At 49.5% G+C, this 24,041-nt stretch overlaps 1 protein-coding gene across 1 annotated transcript; it reads right to left on the bottom strand.

Annotated features, from left to right (window-relative positions):
- Nucleotides 1-298: 298 nt before the first annotated feature.
- Nucleotides 299-20,948, bottom strand: LOC128270477 (uncharacterized). The gene is made up of 7 exons (XM_053007880.1): nucleotides 20,571-20,948; nucleotides 10,398-10,656; nucleotides 9,928-10,240; nucleotides 7,017-9,866; nucleotides 3,070-3,349; nucleotides 2,232-2,352; nucleotides 299-813 (listed from the first exon to the last, which is right to left on the bottom strand). The coding sequence occupies exons 1-7, from the start codon at nucleotides 20,946-20,948 to the stop codon at nucleotides 299-301; spliced, it is 4,716 nt and encodes a 1,571-aa protein (XP_052863840.1).
- Nucleotides 20,949-24,041: the final 3,093 nt, after the last annotated feature.

Genomic DNA, 24,041 nt, shown 5'->3' with positions numbered 1-24,041 from the left:
GACACTAATGGTTTTCCAATGGTCGCGTGGCAAACAGTGACCAACAAATGGCAATGTCCAACGAGTGTGGCCTAAGGACGAAGACAACAACAACAACACACCGCGGTAGGGGTCAAGTTTTGAATGAATTGCAAAATCTTATTTCGGTTCTGTTCGAATGTAGTTTAATAATCGGACCAGATGTCCAAAGGGGGCCTGGCCCAGGACATGGCCTCTCAGGCCACGCGTATCGGTATGTACAGTCAAAAACATAGAACCACAAGACCACAGCACAAAACTCTGTCTCTCGGCGGCGGCGCTAGGTCGGTAGCGCTCCCTCCAGAGCTACTGCGGGAAGGGCACTGGGCTGCGATTGTGGCTCAGCAGAGTGTGGCTGGAGTTGCGGCTGCTGGTGGTCTGCTGCAGGGATCGCGGCGGAAACGGCGCCTGGATGGTGCTGCTCTCGATGCCGCTGTGGCTGAGCGTTATCTTGGGCATCACGATCTGGTGGCTGCTGCTGCTGCTGCTCGCGGGGCTGCCGTGGGGCGTGGGGTCCTGCGGGCGAGGGAGGTGCACCGTCAGTGGGAGCGTTCGGGTTAAGGGTAAACGTTACGTAGTATCGCTTATTGCTATCGAGCTTCTCCGATGGCAGTGAAATGACCTGCTTACTGTTGCCGTGCGTCAGCTCCAGGGCTACCTTCCCTCCGGGGCAGCTGCGGTCGGTGGCGTGCGTGAGGATTTTCGGCAGGAAGAAGCTCCCGACCCCGCTGGTCGAGCTCGATTTGTACGGCCCGAACCCGAGCTTCGGTATCGTGTGATGGTTCATCATCGGTACTGATCGGAGCGCAGACGAGAGGACACAAGTCACCATATTAGATCGCGATCGGGGCGGACAGTGCGGGAGTGGCGGAGGGTGAAGCACCCGTGAAGGAACTAGTATTAGTTGTGTGAATTTATTCGTGCCGTTCTACAATCGATTTACTCACTAAATTAACATTTTTTTTAAATTAAATATGTGTTTGATAGCCACTGTCATCTAACGCTAGATTGTTTGGTCAAAGTGCATAAAACCCCTTTTTTAAGCATTTGAACATGTCCAGTTTTGTTCCTGGTAAAGCGTTTTTGCGGGGAGTACTTTTTCATTACTGCTTGAACGGCAGAAAACAAGGATTCTTGTACCGAATTGTCACTGGTGATGAAAAGGTGAGTAAGTACATAGATCCTAAACGCAAAAAGACCTGGATACAGCCTGGTGAACCATGTCCACCGCAACCAAAGCAAAATATTCATTGCGCAACGGTTATGCTGTGCATATGGTGGGATATGAAAGGTGTGGTGTACTGTGAGCTTTTAAAACCTAATGAAATTGTTGAAGGGCAATCCCATCAACAACAATTAATGCATTTGAAACAAGGCTTTGGCCATAAAACGACGAGAATCGCATAAAAGACATGATAAGCTGATTTTTCAAAATGATATCGCTCGACCACACATCGTTAAACCTATCCCTCAAAACAAACCAATCCCGGAAATCAAAACCTATCCCGGAAATGTCGGATGGGAACTGTTAACCCCCGTCGTTGTATTCACCAGATGTTGCTCTTTCGGAATAGTATTTGTTCCGTAACATGAGTAACGATTTGGCCGCACAGGGTTTAACTTATTATGAAAGTGTTGAAAAAAGGGTCTCTGATTGGATCGCCTTGAAAGACGAGGAATTCTATCAACACGGAATCGAGGAACTACCTAGAAGGAAAAGTAGTACCTAACGACGGACAATACTTTCATTAATATAGTCATACGTTTTGTTGCTGTAGTTAGGTCACAAATGTTGAATGAAAATGGCACGAATTAATTCACACACCCAATACTATAGGGTGATCCATCTAGTGTTTGGATTCCGAAGATGGGGCGCAAAATATCGTTGGCTGGCTGTTGAAATCAAATTACGCCTAAGTTTTCAGCTTCAATTTTGCCGCAGCAAATAGTCCACACGTTTTGGGTGCATTGGCTTCTCTTGCACGATATGTGGGGTTTGCGAACCCCAAATACGACAATTCTACTTATTCTGCTTATACGACAATTCTGCTGACCACCGAGGTGGAGGTTATTAAAAATTCCTTATTTTCTGCAAGTGTGTAGCATCCCGTTTCGGAAATGTCAAAGTTTTTACCAAAAGCCCTCAATTTCCAGAGTGAAAATCCAAACACTTGACGGATCACCCTACACCATTACTTCTGCTATCTACTTACTGTAGGCTGCGCACGGGATGCCCGTGTAGGCGTGGGTCGCATGAAGACAGCGGTGTGTTTTGGTCGTACAGTTCAGGGCCCGCTCGTACCGGCTGACATCCGGGCTGAGTCTGCGTTCGGCCTGCGGCGAAAGTGGTTAGAGAGCGGTGCAGTGGTTATTGCGCCAATTCATCTGTCAACCCGACAATAATCAGCGGCCACACCGAGACGACAGTTGGTCCGATGTTCGAATGCCGGACGGATTTTTAAACACTTGACAACACGCGTGACATGAACAGTTGACACCCCGCCACCTTTATTGCGAGTACATCATGCACGCAATCTAGTCTGTTTCGGTATCTTCGTCCTCGACGGGCTCGGGGTGCTAGGCCAATGGGGCGTGTGTCATTGTTCGGGATGGGGGCACTTGAGCCACGACGAGACATCAGGAGTTACACCACGGCACGGCTTACGGTATAAAAACAAACTGTCGCAGACAATTTATGTCCGTGACGTGATTTGGGCTGCCCTGGATGACAGGAGTCACACTCCTACCAACTACTGACTGCGGTGTCCCCTGGAGGTCGGGACAAAAATAAACTTTTACTACCACTAGCGTAGTGCGCAGGCACGGGGCACGTCCTGGTTGCCAGTGACGCCGCCAACACCGTTTACGATGAATTGGTGCCGTGCGGCTCACGTAGCGTCCCGCGACGTAATTACGTCGGCCGGCGATTGGAGGGGACTGTACGAATAAATCGTCGTCTGTCGCCCGTGGCAATGACCTCCGCGAAACAATCGATAGCTCACGACCCTTTCAAGGACCCCGTTCATCGACCGCCGCAAAACCGCAACTCACCTCATCGTAGACCTCGGAGATGTTCTGGAAGTTGTAGGTCTCCTTCTTCTGCAGGCTCTTGAGCGTGTCGTACAGGAAGAGCTCGAAGTTCCGGAATGAGTACTCGGTGTACGGGTAGCGCTTCAGCGTGCTGCCCGTCTCGTAGCCGAGCTCGATCGTCGACCGGTGGTAGTCGTCCACGGCCCGCTTCACCAGCACCGACTCGTTCACTTTCGTCGACCGAATTTGCAAGCTTTTCAGTTCTAACAAGTGTTGGAAAATTTTTCTTTCCATATAATATCTGGGAATTAAGAGCGGGCAGTGTTGGCGATTGATAGTTGTTGGTTGGCTGGTGATTAGTTCGATTAGTTCGGCCACACTCCGGTTTCGGGTGGCAGGAGGCAGGTTTTCGATCGAAAATATTATTGAATATTTGTTTGTGTTTTTTTTTGGTAACATCGATAGCATTATTGTAGAGGTAAGAAGTTTTGCACGATTGCACAAACTGCATAACTGATAGGCGTACGAGGTCGGCCAAACACTTGGCTTGTAAGAGTAATGGGTTGAGCAAAACAGCCTGACCATGAGTGTGAAGCTAAACGGTGAGCGCAGAGCAGCAGATGCAGAATCGGTCGATCAAGAACCGGTCGAAACACATCGCAGATGGGAGCAAATGAACCAAACCAAATTGGTAACCGAACACAACACAGCAAACATAAAAAAGGTTCTGGTTTCGTTGAAACGTCCGCAATCCGTAGACGCGAACGTAGAAGGTTTCAGGTTACTAAAGTATACGAGGTCTGTTAAAAAAGTATCGCGTATGTTGAATTTCCACGGGTTACTTATATTTAAATTTCGATTTTTATGAGGCGTTCTATAGGTACTTCGATTTAGGTCTGTTCCAAAAAACGTATCGTAAAGAATTTGTGTCAAATTGTGTGTGAAAAAAAAAGAATTAAAAGCACGGACGCATTCCGGATCGGACCCTTTTGCGGTGGTTCAAAATGTTCCCAGAGGGTCGAGAAGAGTGAACGACGAAGAGCGTGCCGGAACCCCGAGCACGTCAACAGACATGCGACAAAACTGATGATGTGAAAATAGTATTGGCCAATCGTCGAATCACCGTTAGAGGAGTTGCTGAGGACCTGAACATAGCGATTAGCATAGCGATGTCTGTCCGCGACAATGAGGTACTCATCAGGTAAATGAGTTGTGGTCGAAAAACAAATTAAATCAGTTATCAACCGATCGTTGAAAGGGTTAGACCATATCAACTTTTGTGCCTGGAAACAACGTTTTGCAGAGATTATTACTATTCTGCTACCTCTTGAAGAAAACTGCTAAGAATCGCACCAAATGCTTGTCGGGACTCGTTTCTGGAATATCGCAGTGCTTTTTGCGGTTTAAAAAAATGGCTATGTTAGCTTAACAAAAAAAAGCGTCGAAGAACTCCAAAAAACGGACTTTCTGATGGGGCAGAAAGGTGTGGTGTTTCACAAGCTCCTAAAACCTGGTGAAACCATTAATTCAGATCGTTAATGACAACAAATGATCAATTTGAACCATGTATTGATCGAAAAACGACCAAAATGCCGTTTCTCTTGTCCGAAATGGAGACTCAAGGTGGGGCACAATGATCACTAAACCTGGCGTCTCCTTAACCCTCAATGCAAAACTGTTTCAGGATACTATCAAATCACTTGGATGGGAGCTGCTATTCCCTCCGCTTTATTCACCAGACTTGGCTCTTTCCGAATATCATTCATTTTCATCAATCGGACACGTATTGGTTGAGCAGCACTTCGTTTTTTTACGAGAAAGTCGAAATTGGATGACTAATTAGTTTACTTAAAAAGACAAAGAATTCTTACATCTGAGAATCCACGATTCAGCAGAGAGATAGCAGATACTTTGAATGAAATAGAATGTTTCATTTCAAAATAATAAATATTTGATTTCTTTGAAAAAAGTCCGTTTTTATAGGTATACACCTGGTAAGTTAGGCGCCATTCACGCGAAGCAATCCGCCAGAAATGTCCGGATTTGTGGAAAAACAAAAATATTCTTTTCACCTATTTCACCATGATAACTTTGAGCATTAGAAAAAAAAAGTTGGCACAAGTGAATAATATTTTATGGGGATTAATTTGGAGTGTACAAACTAGACGTTCGTGAAAAAATAAAAAAGGTTTTTGATAAAAACATAAAATTCGTGATACTTTTTGAACAGACCTCGTATCAGCAAAGAACAACGAACGAAAAGCTCTGAACGATCGCTTGAAAAAGCATGAACTGGGTTGTTCGAGGACTGGACAGGGGGTTTGCTCCTAACCGGACTGTAATCGACGAGGTACTTGTATTGAGGAGGTTTGCTCAAATCTATGTTTTCCATTTGCATCGAGAGCTACTTTATGTATTTGTTTTTTGTTTTTACGTTTTGCCTTCTAATGGTTCTGTGTTTCCTTCTCGATGTCCGTCTCTATGTTATCGTGTAAATCATTCCACTAAGTTCCAAACACACACACTACTACCAGTGGCCCTAGGGTTGCGTGTGTTGTACAGGAGTTATGTTTTATGTAACGCTGTCGCTAGATCGCGTGATCGCTCATCGGTGGGTATTTGATTGTGTTCCGAGACTGGAGCTGTTGAGGGTCCAGCTTCCTAACTCCTCTAGTTCTACCTTTCTGGCAACAGCACTCACTACACATTACGCTCCAGTTCGTAGTGCACTTGGTTTTCTACTGAACAATTGAGACCTACAACCTACCCACACACACACACACACAGACATCCCACACATCTAACACACACACACACACATGTGTGTGTTGCGGAAGTGACTGTCAACTGCAAACTTTACTAGCTCAAATACGGCGCGGCTACTGCTAATTGAAGTACAATACACTGTCAACTTTCTAATGTTCCGAAACCGGAAACCGGAACCGGGTGCAAAGTTTCGTTCAAATTCACACATCTTCCGCCCGACTGCTCAGCCCGGTACGGAGTTCCCACGGAGAGGGGTGTGTTCGCCCCCCGAATGCATATTTCATGTTCACGCATCGCTCGGGATCTCGGGATCCAGAGATTTATGCTGTCGCGTACTCCGCTCTCCGTTCGGCTGCCGGTCCGTAATTCCTAGCACGGACCGATTTCATCGATTTCACACGAACACACACAAGCACACACACACAACCACACAGACTCCAACGTCCTCTGCCCGCGGTCTCCCGAGTTGTAGACGCTTTATTTTTAACCATTCTTCTTCTGGCCGCCCTGGGCACCGTGTGGAAGCGTTGTGTGGGTGCTGCGATTGTGTTTGTGGGCTCGTCCGGACATTTCCGGCTTTGCCGGAAGTGTTCGCGGTACCAAGAACAGTGTGCTGTTACTAAAAGGACGATACATTTATGGGCAGCTGGAAGAGGCCTTCCGCCTTGAGTGGCCTTGATGCCTTGAGTTTGTCTTGTGGTTCTGTTTCATAGCTCTCTCTCTCTCGCTCTCTCTGTGTTTTAGTGTGCCTGCTGAGTTTTGTTTTGTTTAGTTTAGCAAGGTTTGCGTCATACTTTTACACTTATCTGAAACATAATAATACGGGTGATACGGGGTTGGCTTCAGAGTTATGTTATACAGCGAGGCGACGCAACGCAACTAGTTCCGACGGACGGACGGAAGGGGACGGGGGATAGCATGGAAGCAGGACGAAGGTTTGAGGTGCACACACAGTCACTCCAGCACTCACACACACACACACCCAATTGCGGTTTGATCCGGGTTTTAATGGAAGCAGCTGGAGAGCTTGGAAGGATATGCAGGATATGATGATGGTTTCTAATGTTTCGCGCGCGCGGTGATGGCATTCTAAAGAGAGTGTGGATTGTGGATGTCCAGCTGTAAGGGGGGGGCCCGAACTACCGGAAGCCACACACACACACACACACACACACGGGCATTAACTACGGCGTCGGGCTTACCTGCGGATATTGCGATGGATCGACTGCTGGACGGTCGTCATGTTGACCGCGCTCTTGTCGCCCGGTTTCCGGCCATCCGGCCTCGAACTGACCGCCCGCTCCTCGATCATCGTGAAGGCGGACCGGCGCGGCAGAGTGGCCGTGTGCGTGGGGCGCTCAAAAACGGTCGGCTTACTGCGGACGGCCTGCGGGCTCGGCTCGAAGCCCGAGTCCTGATCTTTGCTGCTGTTCTGCTGTTCCTGTTGCTCGTCCGCGCCGCCCTCCTTGAGCCGTGGTTTCTTCTTGATCTTCTTCTTCTTCTTCTCGTCGTCCTGCTCCGAGTCTTCCAGGTTCACGAAAAACCCCCGCGTCTGGTCCACTTTCGCCTGGTCCAGCGCCGGGCTGGGTTCCTCTAGCTTCGGGACCGGTTCGTGGACCTTCACCGGTGGCGGCGGTGGTGGTGGCGGTGGCGGCGGCTGTTCCTCTTCGACGCTCTCCACTTTGGACTCGACCGAGCGGCGCAGCTTCGGTCGCTCTTTCGTCGCCTCCGCCAGAGCCGGAACCGGTTGCTTATCTTTCGCGGGCTCCGGCTCCTTTTCAGGGATCTCCGGAGGTTTTTCGATTTCGGCCGACTTCGCGAGCGGCTCAACCGGGAGAGCCGGTGGGGCTTCCACCAGTTCTTCGGGCTCCACCAACGGTGGTAACGATTCTTCCGCTATCAGTGACTCACTGTCAAACGTCCTGCCGGCGTCCTCTTCCAGCGTGGGTTCCTCTTCGCGTGTCGGCTCTGGCAGTGGTAGTGTTAGTTGTGGTGCTGGCGGTTCCGGCTCCTTCTCCGGTGGTTCCGGAGTAGGCACCGCAGGTGGCGTAGGCGGTGGCGGTGGTGGTGCTGGTGATGGTGGTGGCGGTGCCACCGCACCCTCCTTGTCAGACGAGTCCGATTTGGAGCGACTTTTGCCGTCCTTGGCGGACCGCAACGCCGATCGATCGTGGCGTGCGTCGACCTTGACAGGCGTTTCAACCCCCGCCACCACCGCCTGCTCGTCGCGTACCTCTTCGCGTATCGTTTCCGTGACCGGCTTGCCCTTGGCCTTCGCGCCCCTCTCCTCGGTCTCGCTGAACCCCTCGACATCGGACCGGGTCTTCTGATCGATCGTGTACGTCGCGTCCGTGGCCGCCCCGTCATCTTCCGTCGACTTGCTCATCGGTTCCGGCAGTTCCGGTTCCGGCGGCGGAAGGGATGCCGGCACCGGTTCCGGGTGCACCTGCGCCTCTGTGACGACCTCCGACTGGCCCTTGCCCTGCGGTTCTTCTTCGCTCGGTGAGTCGAGCTTTTTGGGCCCCGACTTCGGGACCCCCGGCTTCCCCGGCTTCTTTCCCACCGCGCGCACCTTCTTCTTCTTCGTCGAGCCGGAATCGGACGATTTGCTCTCGCTCCGGTTGTCCGACTCCTTCCGGATGTTGAACTCGGCCCGCGGCGGCGTCCGGGTCGCGGCGGCGCACTCGTCTAAAAAATCACCCCCTCCTGATGGATCGTACACCCCCGTGCCCCCCCCCATGCCCTGCTGGGGAAGCCCTAGGTATGCACTGCGCCCCGCGCCACCCACCTTCGGTCCCGCCGGTCCACCCCCAGGCGGAGAATTGTCGTTCTCCGACGAGCCGCTGTGGATTTGCTTCAGGACAATTTTGCCACACCGCTCACCCGGCTTCCGGCCACCCGTCTCCCTCGGGCTCTTCTCGGCGTACTTAAACTCATACTCCCGCTCCGGTGCCTTCCCCGGGTCGCGCTCTCGGGTCCGATCGCGGTGCTTGGAGTGAGACCCGCGCTTCGAGGAGCACTTCCGGTAGCACTGATGCTTCCGGCGCCGTACATGCCGACAGCAGCCGTCCGAGGAGGAACCGCTTGTGCTGGCCGTCGACGAAGCGGACGACCCGGACGATGGTGGCCGCAGCTCGGCGGTGCTCCGCGATCGGCCAAGGTCACCGGTTCCCGATGGTCCGGGCTCCCGGTAAAGGTACACCGTATCGCTGCAGCTGCTCGTCCGCCGGTTACCCCGCCGGCCACCGTGCGTTGGTTTCCGCTTGTGTCGGCTCTTCCGGTGCTCGTCCTGTCCCGTGTCCGACTCGGAGTTCGAGTTCAGGTACACGATGTACCGCCGGGAGGTCTTCAGGTCGATCAGTTCCTCCTTTTCGGTCAATTTCAGTGGCTCGACCCGGTCCAGGTCGGGCAGGATCTTCGCTTGGCGTCCCGACAACCGCAGCTTGTTGGCCGGCAACCCGCCCTGCACCTGCAGGTACTTGGCCGTCGACCGGTAACCCTTCGCGAGCGCATAATCGAGCGGCGTCAAGGCGGCACTCTTCGATGTCGGCCGGTAAAGGAGATTCACGTCGGCTCCCTGCTCCAGCAGAAGCTTGCACATGTCCACGTTGTCGTGACCGGCGGCGATGTGCAGCAATGTCCGCCCATCGTTGCTCGGTGTGTTGATGTGCTTCGGTTTTAGCTGCAGCAACCACTGGACGAGTTGACGGCGACCGGAACATGCCGCGTCGTGAACCGGCAGGTCTCCTTTTGCGTTCCGCAACCAAAGATTGCCCCGCTTGGCGTGCAGTATCTTGACCGTCTCCATCTGGCCCTTGGCACAGCCACAGTGGGCCGGCGTGCGTCCCTTCCGGTCCTGCCGGTTCGGATCCGCGTCTAGCCGCAGGAGCAGCGACGTGGCGTCGGCGTGCCCGAGCGTCACGGCGTAATGCAGCGCGGTGCATCCGTTCGAGTCGATCTGATCCGTGTGAGCCCCGCACAGATTGATCAGCGTGTCGATGCAGTCGGTGTGGCCGCGCGAAGCCGCGCAATGCAACGCCGTCAACCCGTCTCTGAAAAGGAACCGCGAAGGATGAGTGAACCGGGCCCCGGGGAGTTACGCGGATTGCTTACTTGTCGGCACTCTCGACGTGAGCGCCGGCCTTGATCAACGCCAGGACGGCCTTGGCCGAGCCGGCCGACGCGGCCCACAGCAGCGGCTGCCGGCCATCCTTGTCCTCCACCTCGCCCGCAGTGTCCGGGTGGCTGAGCAGCGTTCCAAGGATCTCCAGCGCCAGCTTTGCCGACGCCCGGGGTGTCTTGCCCTCGTAGTTGGCCCCACACATCTGGGCCGCGTAGTGCAGTGGGCTGCCCCCGTTGATGTCCGGCGTTGAGACGTCCGCTCCGGCTGCCAGGACGGCCCGGAGCGCTTCCCCTTCGCCGCATACTGTGAACGAACGGAGGGTAAACAAACGGACGACGCACAAGGTGTTATCGATTCAACGGCGCTACGTTGTCAGGGAAAAAGGAAGCCCGCGTTTTTTGGAACTTCGTTGAGCAATCGGCAGTCACCTCAGTAACGGACCTCCCCCCCGCGTACTTACCGGTGGCCCAGTGCACGACCGAGTGGCCTTCGTTGTCGAGCGCGTTGACGTCCGCCCCGTTGGCCAGCAGCAGGTTGACCAGCTGCAGGTTGCCCTGTATCACAGCGAGGTGCAGCGGCGTGAAGCCGTCCTCGTCGGCCGACTCGATCAGCTCGGGCGCCACCATGGCAACGCTGGCGGCCGCCGCAATGTCCTGGGCGCTGCTGCAGTAGTGTAAGGCACTTTTGTTGCTCCTATCCCGTCGGTGTACGGCGCTCGGCTGAAAGCGGGAGAAAGAGGCGGAAAGCGCATTAAAACCGGGTCGGGAAACACCAGACATCAAACTGCGTGCGAACTGCAAACTGGTACGGTACTTCTGGCTGGACATGAAGTGGCCACGTGGTGGTTCCGCACCTAGCAGGTACCGCTTCGGTGGTCTGGTTGGAAACGATTCCTCATCAATAAAATAACTCGGTCGATCTGAGCTCCTGTCGTTCGCATCTAAGGCACCGCACGCACCCACAAACTAACACTTTTCGTTCCCACGAACACGCAAATTTGGCAAACGGACGGATCCCCGGCCGACCGACAGTTGGGCACTGGGCATCGCCAACCGCCAACTGCCTCGTTGCGTCGACCAAAAGCGGTGCAGTGGAGTACTGGAACCGGCACTATGACCCCGGTAGGACCTGTTTTGCTACCACGCAACCGTTGCTAGGTGACAGGGCCCAGGACAGGACCAAGGGCCGCTCGGTGAGCCAACCGCCCAGGGTGCTCGAAATGGGAACCGTCAAAACAACGGGCAAACCTAACACATGGGCTGAAAAGTCACGGCACTGAGAAAGCACAAAAGCGTCTTCTTTTCAACACAAATTTTGTAGAACGACTTATCGATTTGTCTCAACATACTGGAGTGCTCAATAAGTTTTGCGGTTTAATGTTAGAGGGTGCTAATATTTTTTCGTTATATTGGTACACTCTTCATATGAACGTTTGTGAATTTTTCAATCTGTTCTATTTCATTTCAAGCTGTCATTTCATTCTTTGTTTACAAACATTTAGTATCGACGTATCACAGCATTTATTTAAATGAAAAAATCAAGTATCTTGCAGTTATTTAATTTTTATTTTTGGAACGTTTAAAAGCAAAAGAAATTTGTGAACGAGTGTTGAAAGTCTATAAGGACTCTTCGCCTTCAATTCATATAGTAAAAAAATCGGTGGCTGCATTTAAACGAGATCGTAAAGACTTTGAAGACGATCCACGTCAAAAACGTCCAAAAACAGTAACAAATCAAATCGTAGAAAAAATACAGGATATCGAATTGGAAAATCGTCGAATGACTGAAAGGGATCTAGTAGAAGCCCTAGGCATCTCATTGGGCAGTGTAAGCAATATTTTGACCGAAGTATTGGGTTTCAGAAAGCTGTTTGCAAAATGGGTACCGCATTCACCTAAAATGGAACAAAAACGCATTCGAATGCCACTATCTCGGAAACATTTGGATCTTTTTCGAAAGAATAAAGTGGATTTTGTGCATCGTCTCTTTACTATAGTTGAGACTTGGGTCTATCACCATGATCCTGAATCAAAACAAGAGTCTAAGGAGTGGTTTGAACCTTTTTCTTCGGCTCCGAAACGAGTTTCCAGAAATCGCCCAAGAAGTTGTGAGCATCAGTTTTTTGGGATGCGAAAGGAATTTTGTTTGTGGATTACTTGCAAACTGCCAGAACAATAAATTACGATTATTTTCGTAACCTTTTACACCAACTGAAGGAAATAAATCGTGAAAAAATACTTTGATTTTCAGCAGAAAACAAATCCATTTTCATCAGGACAATGCACCGTGTCACTAGAGCTTAAATTCTTAGAATATTGCTATTGTCAAAATAAATAGCAAAAATCTATGAATTAATGTTCAAATTGTTGGATCATCCACCGTATTCACAAGATTTGGCCCCTAGCGACTTCTATCTGTTTCCAGATCACAAACAAAATTCATTTGTAGAGCTCGTTTTTCATCAAATGATGAGGTGATAGAAGCTGTGAAAGCATATTTTGCAGTCCTTTTAGCTTCTCACTTCAGATTTGAAGTGGAAATCTTGTAGTTTTGCCATTGGTTTGATTGGCTTTTGATACGCTGCGTTGTCTTGATGGAATATATTTTTTTGGTTGTCATATACGATCGTTTCTTTGCAATTCCGGCCTTCGAGGCTTTCCCTTCTCAAGATAGTCGATGAATATTACACCACGCACGTTCCAAAATACCATCCCAAAACCTTTCCAGCCGATTGTTGTGCCTTTTTGGACGAGGTTCACCAGTTGCTCCAGTCCACTCAGATGACGATCGTTTGGATTCCGGAGTGACCATGTTGACCATGTCGACCGATTGTCACATATCGACGCAATAACTCCGGTCTGTATTTGTTTTATAAATGGCCTGCTCAGAATCGTCAACACATTCTTGTTCTTACTCAACAGCAAACGTGACACTTACTTTGAACAGAGCTTGCACAGCAGCTTGAACAGCTCTTGCAATATAAAAGTATCAAAATATCTTTACAATAAAGATAACTTACGAAACTACACTTTTCAATCATTCAAATCGATGTTGTGGATGTTTTAAAGGTTTTCTACTGTTATCGTTTCTTTTGGACGTCCACCATCCATCATCGGAGTCTCTACGACCACGTTTGAAGTCAGCGAACGTTTTATTGTTGTATCTGAGTTGAAGTCCTTAAAACACTTTTCAAGCCATTGCTCTGCTTGAATGGTATTTTTTCCCATCGAAACAAGCAGTGGCAAATTAAAACACGAAATTGCTTTTGATCGATTGTTTTGAAAGTTACAAAAGTTCTGTCACTCTTAGCAAAATAAACCCTAAATTTATGCTCTGGTATATCATGAATTTGAACGCTCTTTATGTGTTATCTTCAGGACTTTTCGGCACATGTGTTACACGCACAGACGCGAACCCGAGCACCAACTTCGTCGATGGCACAGGGGAACATTATGCCCGTGATTCTGCTGCTCTGAATCTGGCGTACTAATTAGCTGGGAAGTACCTCGAGTGGTTCCGAATGCAATTCAAGGTGCACGAACAAACGGGGAAAAAACGGAACCCACCCCGCTGGTAGCTCGTGGTAGACATCTTTACACGTTGGACCATTCAAATGCCATGTACTGCTGCTGTCACTCCCAATCCCAATCCACATCGTTCCGATCCGCGCAACAGTGCAGTGCGCCTCGCAGTTCTGATCAATGAGTCAATTTACGGCGCGTACTACAAAGACTTCGATTTCCACGCTTCAATCGCAGCGCAACCCCATTCAGACCTAGGCCACCTAGACCGAAATAGCATTCATTGTCAAGACAGGCACCGGATTTAAGGTTACCGGGTGGGTCTCCCCTTCCAGAGGCCAGACACGGCGTAGGTCGCGCGCGCAAAACCTAACCTTCAAGTGTTGTGGCACCGTCACGGGGTGCCACCAAAAACGCGATCCTAGGCAACCCACGGGAATCGTGCGAACCCATCGACCAGTGGAACGGGGCCACCGTGCTCGGAAAATGCTGTCATTCCGCCGTGACGCGGTGGGTTGGAACTGCAGTGAATTATTAACCGACCGACCGACGACCCGGGACGATGAGAATGGCGGCGCCTGGGGTTGACATGCATGTACTCGCCGATGTCACCGATCCTTCGGCCGATTGATTGCAGATGCATTCTCGGTTCTCTCGGTTTTTTTCTGTTGTTGGTCGGATTCGTCCTCGAACCCCGCTAGGTATTGAGGCCCCGCTAGGTATTGAGTTTTGGCCATCAGGCATTTAGCCGATTGAAAGCGAGCGTACCGAATCGAATTTCCCGAAATTGGGTTGATTGGTGTTTTCGACGGTTTTGCACCGGCAACATGCGGATGGTTCCAGAATCGGGACGACCCGCTGCGCTCGGCCCGACGTTGGAAGCATCTGTCATGGACGGGTATTCGTCGATGTTGAGCACCTATCTACGTGGGTATTTATGAAAAATGTATGTAAAGCAATTGCCCGGAATGCAGTCAATCGCTCGAGCCGGGCCGGTTCCTTTAGTGCGTACGTCAAGAGCGGATGCAGCGTCACGTAACTGCTGCTTAGCCGTTCGAAAACGGCTCCAGGATCGGCACTCCTCCCGGGACTGTGTGATGGTATGTAATGGTTTTGAAATGATGCTCATGATGCTTCGTGCACTCCACTTAAGGACCAAATAAATATAAAAGTACCCATTCAAGGTACCAGATTGCCGCACAATCAATCCCGCGCGATTGATTTCGGATGGCCCACAAAAGGGGTTCAGCAAATCCATCTTCTCGCTGAATTGCGTGACATCAAACGGGACTTATGCCACCTCACGACGGTTGTTGGTTTACAATAGGAAAACTGTTTACGGAACTCTACCGGCACCTTCAGAAAGAAAGTTCTCACCCACCAAATGAGGCGGCGACTTCATTGAGTGTGGTGCCCGGTAAGTAACCGGAGTCCCAGGCCCCCCCCCGAAGGCGCACACACCGGCTCAATGGGAATTGGCTTGTCAACTCGGTCATTCATCCTTGTTTACAATCAACAAGAGACCGATTATGCTGGACAGCCTATAACTCAATACGTCTTCGGCCCCTTCTTCGTCGCCACACGTCCGGTCGATGGCGAAGGCCATGTGTCACGGACGTGTTACCGTGTACGCAACAAGCGACCAACCGGGCCCATAGGCAACGTCTTACTGGTTGACTTCAGCCGGCCAAGGTTTGTCGTTCACTTCCTGGCAGCAATAAATAAATCTTCTACCATTTCCCCAGCCAACCTGCGGCCAACCAGCCTACGGAAAAGAGTCGCGTGGTACTGGACATAGACGAATTCTCTGGAGATAAATGGGATTTCATTCCATGCCGTTGGCTAGGTACGGCCCGGCTACGATCGACCAAATCTATATCTGGCAAACTCGCGGACAAGTGCGTGTATGGGGAGAAATCCCCGCCCCATGCTGCTCGGGAACTCGCTTAAAGCCCCTAGCAACGACAGGTACAGATTAATAGGAAACTTCCTGAAGGTAGCTCAGCTTTCGCATCAATTAAAAACCATCGACTGAGCCCGATAGAACACAAAACGAATTCTTCAAAAATGGAAAAGAAAAATTAAACTGTACCACGCTGCCCGAGAGAGAGAGAGAAAGCAGACCGGAAGACACAGTCCAGAAGTTTCCCACACCCAAGCCCCACAACTTCATCCTCTTAACGCTTGAACGGAAAAGAAAATTGAAAATTCTTTGCCCGGCCACGGCCACTGCCCAAGAAACCGAAGGCCCACTGCTTGAAAGCCGAAAATAGATAAAATCCCATCAATGTCTTCCCGAACCGGCACGGGAACCGATGTAGCCCAAGGGCCCTCAAGCAGCAGCCCACGTCTAGGGCCATACGTGTGGGTGTTTTCCGTCCGTCGGCAAAACTTGGGCCCGAAACGCTCCGACCACAAGCCAGGCAGGAGTTAAAGCAGTGGTCAGACTAACCAATTGGTACTCGGCCCCGAACGTATGGTCAGCCAGTCTTAGACCTGCTGCTCAACCCCCGGAAGAAGAAGAAAAAACCGGAAACTTGCCCATGGTGACCATTTGCGGCACAGACATCCTTCGGTGACATCGCAGTCGCATCTTCGCACGGGAAGCATTCAATGCCAATCGTCTCGATGCTCGAATGTGGGCCAGCTCGGCCCATCCGTCCGTGTGCTGCGATGCTGCGTGCAGATTAAATGAACGTTGTGCCAAATTTGGGTGAGCATCGGTGTCTCCCTCAGCCGATCGGTCCATTTCAGTCGTGAGTCCACTTCAGAGACATCGGTAAACATGTGTACTCCCTGGCAAAGGACCGTGTACATTATGTGCTTTTTCACTTTCTCTCACACGCAACCTTATCCTTATCGATGGAGCGTCTATGCACCACCCCGGGTCACCCGCACCGAGGTTGGTCAAAGTAAAACCGGCCCCAAAACAAGGACTGTTTTGTCAAGCTCCTAAACCAATTGCCTTAATGGGTTCCCGGTGCTATTTCGCTGGGCCGGCTCGGTACACGTGTAGGAGTTTTGGGGTCGCATCAATTCGTATGTATCACTACGGTACATTTGCAGCTTCAGCTGTTAGCTTGCGTTGGCTGGCTTGGTCTGTCTCATGTGGGTCTCGTAAAAAAGGATTTTGTTTGCCTTAGCCAGGGGTATTCCGTGGGCGCCTCGCCCCGTGAGAAATTGCCTTCGGCGCAGTACACACACAGTTTGTGATTTGAGACACGGCCTCACCGAAACCTTACCTTGCGCCTGAGTTAATTTATGGTCGCAGTTCAAACGAGAAAACCGGGCTCTATTTTAGTCGAAATACAAACAAAGCTTGGGCTACATAATTGATACGATGTCTCTTGCCGATGGACTCATGAAAGTGTACGAAAATTCAACGGATTTCGTTTAATCTGAGTGGAAATATAGGTCCATAAATTTGCCACACGTACCGAGCGTGAGGGCTTACACTGCAGATGTTTGGGGAAAATGAATTTGTTTTATTAAATTACTGTTCCAAACTCACGTTACATACCAGGTCCAAAAGTCGAAAATGAAACATTTCCAAAGAAATCATACGAATATTGCTTTGAAATGCAAAACCTCTATTTTATTCGAGGTATGTGCTATACATTTTTCCAGGTACTTTGTGGATGCCACACCGAAAGAATTTTTCGTCTTTGGAAGGAAACTAATTAGTCATCCAATTTTCGCCTTCCTCGTAGCAATCGAAGTGCTGCTCACCCAAGGCGTGTCACATCGATGAAAATGAATGATAATCGGAAGGGACCAAGTCTGGTACATATGGTGGATGGAGTAGCAGCTCCCAGCCAAGTGCTTTAATTACATCTTGAAGCAATTTTGCTTTGTGTCCAGTCCATGGTTCAAACTGATTGTTTGCTGTCGGTAGCGATCTGTATCTTCCGTAAGGTTTCATTAGGTTTTAGAAGCTTGTGGTGACACCTTTCTGGTCTTATCAGACACAAAGCATTGTTTTTTAGCCTAATCGATCTGGTTTTGCAGTCGAAGTTGATGGGTGTCCCGGACAGACCTATGTTTTTTTTTCTTTTTAGGATTCTGAAAATAAATCCACTTTTCATCCACAATCACTATCTCGTGGAGAAATGACAATCTTTTGTGCCTGGCGAGCAGAATTTCACATTTGATTTTCCGGATTTCATGCTGTCTTTCAGTCCATTTTCCAATCTTCTGGATTTTTCCCGGGACCTTCAAACGTATTGGCGTAATGGGATATAGTGTATTGAGCCACCTTTCGCTGATCCGCGAGGTGCTGTTGCGTTTGCGTGTCCTTTTTGCTCCAAAAGTTCTTGTAGTTCAGCGTCCTCGAACTTATTTGGAGTCCTCCGACGCTCTTAGTGAAGTCAAAATCGCCATGTTTAAATTTTTTTATTCTCTCAAAACACCGTGATTTACCAAAAGCATGATCACCGTAACCTTCCGCAAACATTTGATGCGACTCTGTATCAGTTATCGTCAGCAGATAGTAGAAAAGCAATGATACCCGCAAAACGTCATTTTCAGGCGCAAAAGTCAACATGGTCTAACCTCACCAAAGATAAGTTGCAAACTAAATATATTATTTTTTTGACATGAAATCATTTGCCTGATGTCACAACAAAGTAATGTTGCCAAAAAAGCATAATGAGGAGGGCCGAATTGGCAGCTAGAGCCATCTATTTACACAATCTTATTTTGTACTTTTAGAGCTGATAGAGGGAATCCATCGCCAGTGACACGTAAACAAACCAAGCTATGCTTGGCAAACTGAACCCAACATAACGCATACTCTTCACGCCGTCTCAAATGTCACTCTCCGTTTATCCTACGATGATCCGTTGCATAATCCGTGATCCGCTTTAAAGACCATTAAAATTGCCACCAAGACCGGCTCCAGACCGTATACGCCGTAAACTACTTATTTATTCCAATGTTTCCTGTCGTTGCACTGTTTGTGCACCGCATGCCATCGAAGTCACGATGCCGTGCACATACCGATGTAAATTGAAAAAAAGCAACCCGTCCAGATGCACCACCACACCAGGGTTCGTCATTCGCCCAAAGTGGGCCGCAATCGTATCGCATTTGTAACCCCGAAAACCCCCGCTACTGGCGCACCGGTCTCCGTGCCCGTTCTGAGTGCCATTCAGCCCACGAAGTCACTTCTGGGCTCTCTGCAACTGCGCAAGTAAATGGGGCCATGCAAGTGAAAGATTATCGATACCGTTGCGCCACGATATCCTAGCGCACGGCACTTCACTCACTGGCTGACGTTCTACTGAAGATTGTATCGCAGCGCAGCGTCCTGGTTCCGGTTCCCTTGGCCTGGACTGGTGCCGGATGCCCGGACGATGGGCGATGCAAAGATGCAACGACGATGACGATGCTCACGGTTATGGGCACGGATGGGATCGGAGATTCGGGATGCGGGCCCGGCATGGATCGTGCGGGCGATAACGGGCGCATTCCGGCAGCGACTATCGACTTTTGCATCGCCGTACAATGGCGATGTTGTTGCGGATAAGAAGCTCTCTATAAACAGCAACAAGCACCGGAAGCAAAACGGTAAACGATGTTTGCTGTAATCTTTCGATTTGTTGACACACACACACACACACACACGGCTGAATAGATATCGCAAATGTTCAAAGAACCGAAGTTCCAGGAAACTTTTGGCTGCTGCTCAGTCTGTGTGACAAACAATGCCATTGCATCGCAGCGTAGCATACGTATATTTAGTTTTTAATACCTGTATAAGCCTCGACTTCGTTTGGCAAACGTCAAAGATTTATATATTTTTGCAGGAATCATATAAATACGAATGATGCAATGAAAACTTGGCCCGTAGATTTCAACGCGGCTCCGCTTTGCCGCACATCGGAACTTTTAAAGAACATCAGCTTTCGCCGGCATTAATGTCTGTCATAATCCAATTAAAAAAAGTTATTCCATCCACGCATTCGGTACCTTTCGATTTTTTGTGCGTTGATTGCCAGGCAGCAGCAGCAGTCCACAACGAAACGAAACGAAACGAAACGAAACGAAACTCAACAATATCCAATCCAGAGCCCGAGAGCGCCGGAAGTATCGCTTATCATGTTGGCCACAGCGCACAATGACGCACCATAATGGCATGTTCCATCCCCAGTGACACAGATGCCTTACAAAAGTTTGACTTTGGAGAAGAAGGAACGAAAAAAGGACGCCATCGGTGGCTGGGACCAGGCCCTGGGACCAGTCTAACAACAATGTACAATTCCATTTCCTATCGTACGTCATGCTTTGAAAATGGCTTTTGCCATTTATTAAATCTTCCAATACGATGCAAAGTTCGCTTAGGCTTTGCTACGTCACGTATGATGATTTAACTCGCACTGCTACTAGCGAAGTAGTCGAACTATTAAGGGTATGAAAAATTGGAAAAAGCTGTCTCTTTATGCGTTAAAGTTTTCATATGAAGATTGAAAAGTTTAAACGGGACCTAAAAAGTCCCACTTCGCTTAACAGGCCGACATAAGTCATTCGCTCGGCCATCAGCTTTAAAGCTGAAGTGCTGCCGGGGGCGACTTAGTGTGGTTTATGCTTCGGAAGCACTTCGTTGAGCGGCTTCGTTGTCTTCGACGCAAAATATTGGATTTGGCGCGGGTCATCGTCGGCGCCATAAAGCCATCCATTCCGAACGGCGCCGGCACATTCCAGCCGGCCCGGCCGGCCCGGCGAACTCCTGCGTTACCGGCTAACAACATAAAATGGATCATTCGCAGGAAACTGATTAGAAAATCTAGATTGATGATGGCGATTGTTTGGAAATCGTTCGGCGGGAGGCGGGAGTGATTCAATGAGCATTTCGCTTATTGCGCTGAACGATGAACTTGGCCGCGCGGCCGCGGGACTCATTTCAGCGATGGCGCCATTCGCCGGCTCCGACGGATTAGCAACGATTCATAAGACCCGACCAACGAAGCGGACCCGGCAGAAGCAAAACCAGCGCCATCCGCGATACGCCGCGGACTGCGAGGACCTTCAAGAGTAGTGGCCTGCTGGAAATAGCCCACGGACGTCGGTTACCCAACAGCCCCACGCTCTGCAAGAAGGACAGAAAAGCTCACCTTTTGTCGCAGTTCCTTCAATATATCACCGGTAAGACCCTGTTGGCAGGCGTACATTAGCGAGGTACATCCTTCGGCCAACCGCTGCTCGCCGGACCGCGCCTTCTTGGGGGTGTCCTTCCTGGGCGGTGCACGTGTTTCGCTCGAGGACTTCGCGACGGTCGGGGCGCGCGGTTTGGGCGCGCCGAGCGGCGGCAAAGCGAAGGTGACGGTGCTCGCGGGCTCCGGGGAGCCGGTCGACGGGGAAGGCGGCTCAACCGTCACCACCAGCACGTCCTCTCGGTCGCTCTGATCTTTAAACTTGACCGTGTGCTTGGTGGACTTTTTCTTCACCTTCACAGGTGACGTTCGATTCCGGGGTTCACTGCGCGGCTCCATTTATCCCCCCGGCACGTAAGGACACTTTTCATTTTCTGTTTCGCCCGTTGGCGACCCGTTCCACCTTCACCGCACCGCACCGCACCACCGCAAGCCTCGGGCACTGGAACACACTTTTTGGCTACCGTGAGCTACCGGAACGGACGTAGGCCCGGTGGGAGAGGGAGGGGGGCGAGGGATGGCCGTTCGAGTAGCTCACACCGGACCGCCGGACCGGGGAGCGGCACGAAGACAAATAAAACAAACACAATTATCTCCGATCCCCAGCCACAGTCAATTTAATAAAGCCTCCTAAATCTGTTTATCTCGCCGCAAGGACGATTAAAGTTTGCGCCACCGTGCCATCAATTCCGATTTCCGGCGCCGTTTTAATCAAACGCAGATAAGTAACATAAAATGCCGGGCCAGTTTAGTGGAAATTGTGACCAATTTTCTACGGTCAAGTTACAGGAAGAATTGGGAGAAGGCTAGTAGCAGGCGGATTGGAGAAGTTCCTTCAATATTCGTTTCTCGAGTCCAGAAGAAGTCGACATCAAAAGATCAACTGTTTGCATAGTAAACATATTATTTTCGTTCATCACACTTAACTTAAGAGAGGTCCACGGTACTACTGTGGCCAAAAGACTTCGGGAATCGGTGTGTCAAAATCGACCGGATTTGTGGTGAGACAATTCTTCAACTTCCTAGTGATGTCTTTTGCATAACGTTTTCGTGATCAATTCGACACAAACTCCATCTACAGGGTGGCAACGTGAAAGTGATACACTCATTCGAATGCCCATCGTTTTAATTTTGACAGCTATATGTCCGATCTTTGTTTACTATTTGAAGAAGTACTGTGTTTACAGTCTACTCATACGTGATTAAGTCATTGCTTGTGTTTCGTTCACCAGAAAATTGCATTGGATTCTTGTAGAGAACAAATCAAAATCTTGCATCTTCAAAACCTCACAAACATTCAGATAAGAAGAAAGCTGTCACATCTGAACTTGACCAGATTATTCGTGTACAGGACCATCAAACGTTTCAAGGAGACTGGTACGATTGTCCCCAAAAAGAAACCGGGGAAAAAACGGGCTGTACGGACTTCAGGGGTAATCAAAGCGGTGAAGGAGCGTATTCGACGAAATCCGGCCCGCTCGGGAAGAAAAATGGCACGTGAGATGAAAATGAGTCATACCTCCATGCAAACCATAATCAAAAAGGATCTTGGGTATTGTCCTTTTAAGAAAGAAAGGATTCATGGATTATCTCGCAAAAATATTGCCGACAGGGTTGCCAGATCTCGGATGCTCCTGAAGACGCACGCTGCTCACAACATAATTTTTTCGGACGAGAAATTGTTTACTTTGGAGGCAATTTTGAACAAGCAAAATGATAGTGTCTATGGTGGAAGTCTTCGTGATATACCAGCCGATAAAAGAGGGGTCGAGAGGTACCAAAATGCATCAGCTGTGACGGTTTAGGGAGCAATATTAGCAAAAACTAACTATTAGGAAACTACCACTGTTATTCATCGATTGGGGCGTGAAAATCAGCAAGAAGTACTACTTGGAAAACGTTATCAGAAGCCATTTGCTTCCTTTTGCCAAGGAACTTTATGGAGATGAAGATTTTTGCTTTCAACAGGACTCAGCACCTGCACATAAAGCATTGGTTGTTCAGAAATGGTGTAAACAAAATTTGCCATGTTTCATCAGTTCCTCTGAATGGCCTGCATCGTCTCCCGATTTGAACCCACTCGACTTCAGTATATGGGGATACATGCTAGGAAAGTTAGGCGACGTAAAACATATGAGTTTGGACACTTTTAAGAATCGTTTAGTCAAAATCTGGGATGAAATGCCGAACGAAGTCGTGCGTGCGGCGTGTGATGGTTTCGAAAAGCGACTTCGGGCCGTAATCAAACATAAAGGCGAAAGATTTGAATTGAACTAAATACATTGTAACTTTACTACTGTAACATGTTATTAAAAAAGCAAGAAGTGAGAAATAAAACATATTCTGAGTTTTATGACATAATTTAAGTGTATCACTTTCACGTTGCCACCCTGTATATCGTTCCCCAACCACCTTATTCGCCTGACTTGGCATCTTGCGACTTCTGACTATTCGCTAAACCCAAAAACCACTCCGTGGACATCAATTACAGTTAATAAGTGAGATAGGACCAGACACGAAGAATATGTTGAAGGCGAACTTTTCGGAACGTTTCGAAAGTTGGAACAAACGTAGACTAGGTGTATTGCATAGAGTAAGGACTATTTTAGTGACATAAAATTTGAGTTAAAATCGAATTCCCGATAGTTTTTGGCCATATTAGTATATAAACCAAAGTTGTCATGGAGTAGCTTTGTCACAACACCTTCGGTCATCTTTGGTTAAACGATTCCCAAAACGGTGTCAATAATTACAAGCAAACGATCCAAAAATCATGATCCAAGCTGAAGAAGCTGCTACCTTTATTAATTTGTTGCTCGGGTCAAACTCGTCCCATCACTTTACACTAAACTTTGTGGGTCATGCACTTCAGCATCACCTTGGTGGCACTGACAACGCAGCAGTACGCCGAGAAACCGCTTGCCACCGCAAGTTGTTCGGTCGATTAACTCCAAGTTTAATTTATCATCATTATCGACGGCGATCAGATTATACGCCCTGCTTCTCTATCTTTGCCATCGGGCCCTTTGAGCACCACCCGGAAGGGTTCCGAAGGTGGCTCAAGCTCCTTTCGGACCATTACTCGGCCCCGCTACACTGAGCCGTCGTGCCGCGAATTCGGGCCGATGACAGCGCCCAGCAGGGCGTATTCTGCCGTGATCGCCACTTTTGGTCGCTTTGAAATGTTGTTACACTTTCAGTGCTCCACATCGTCGTGCGTCAACACGAGCGCCGAGTATCTAGCGCCTTCGGTCGTCCTTCGGTCGCCTCGGAGTGGATTAGATGGTGGCGCTGTTTGAAGGCGTGTGCTACATAAATATTGATCCTAGACCATCAACGAAGCACTGATTAAGAAAAGCAGTCAAGGCTACGAGGGCTTTAGGAGACCGGGGCTCGCGGTGGCCTAGGACCTAGCCGAAAGTAAACCTGTGT

The sequence above is a fragment of the Anopheles cruzii genome, chromosome 3, assembly GCF_943734635.1.
Source record: "Anopheles cruzii chromosome 3, idAnoCruzAS_RS32_06, whole genome shotgun sequence".
Taxonomy (NCBI): Eukaryota; Metazoa; Arthropoda; class Insecta; order Diptera; family Culicidae; genus Anopheles; species Anopheles cruzii.
Note: the sequence above shows the minus strand (reverse complement) of the source record. Positions and strands in the feature narration are given on the sequence as shown.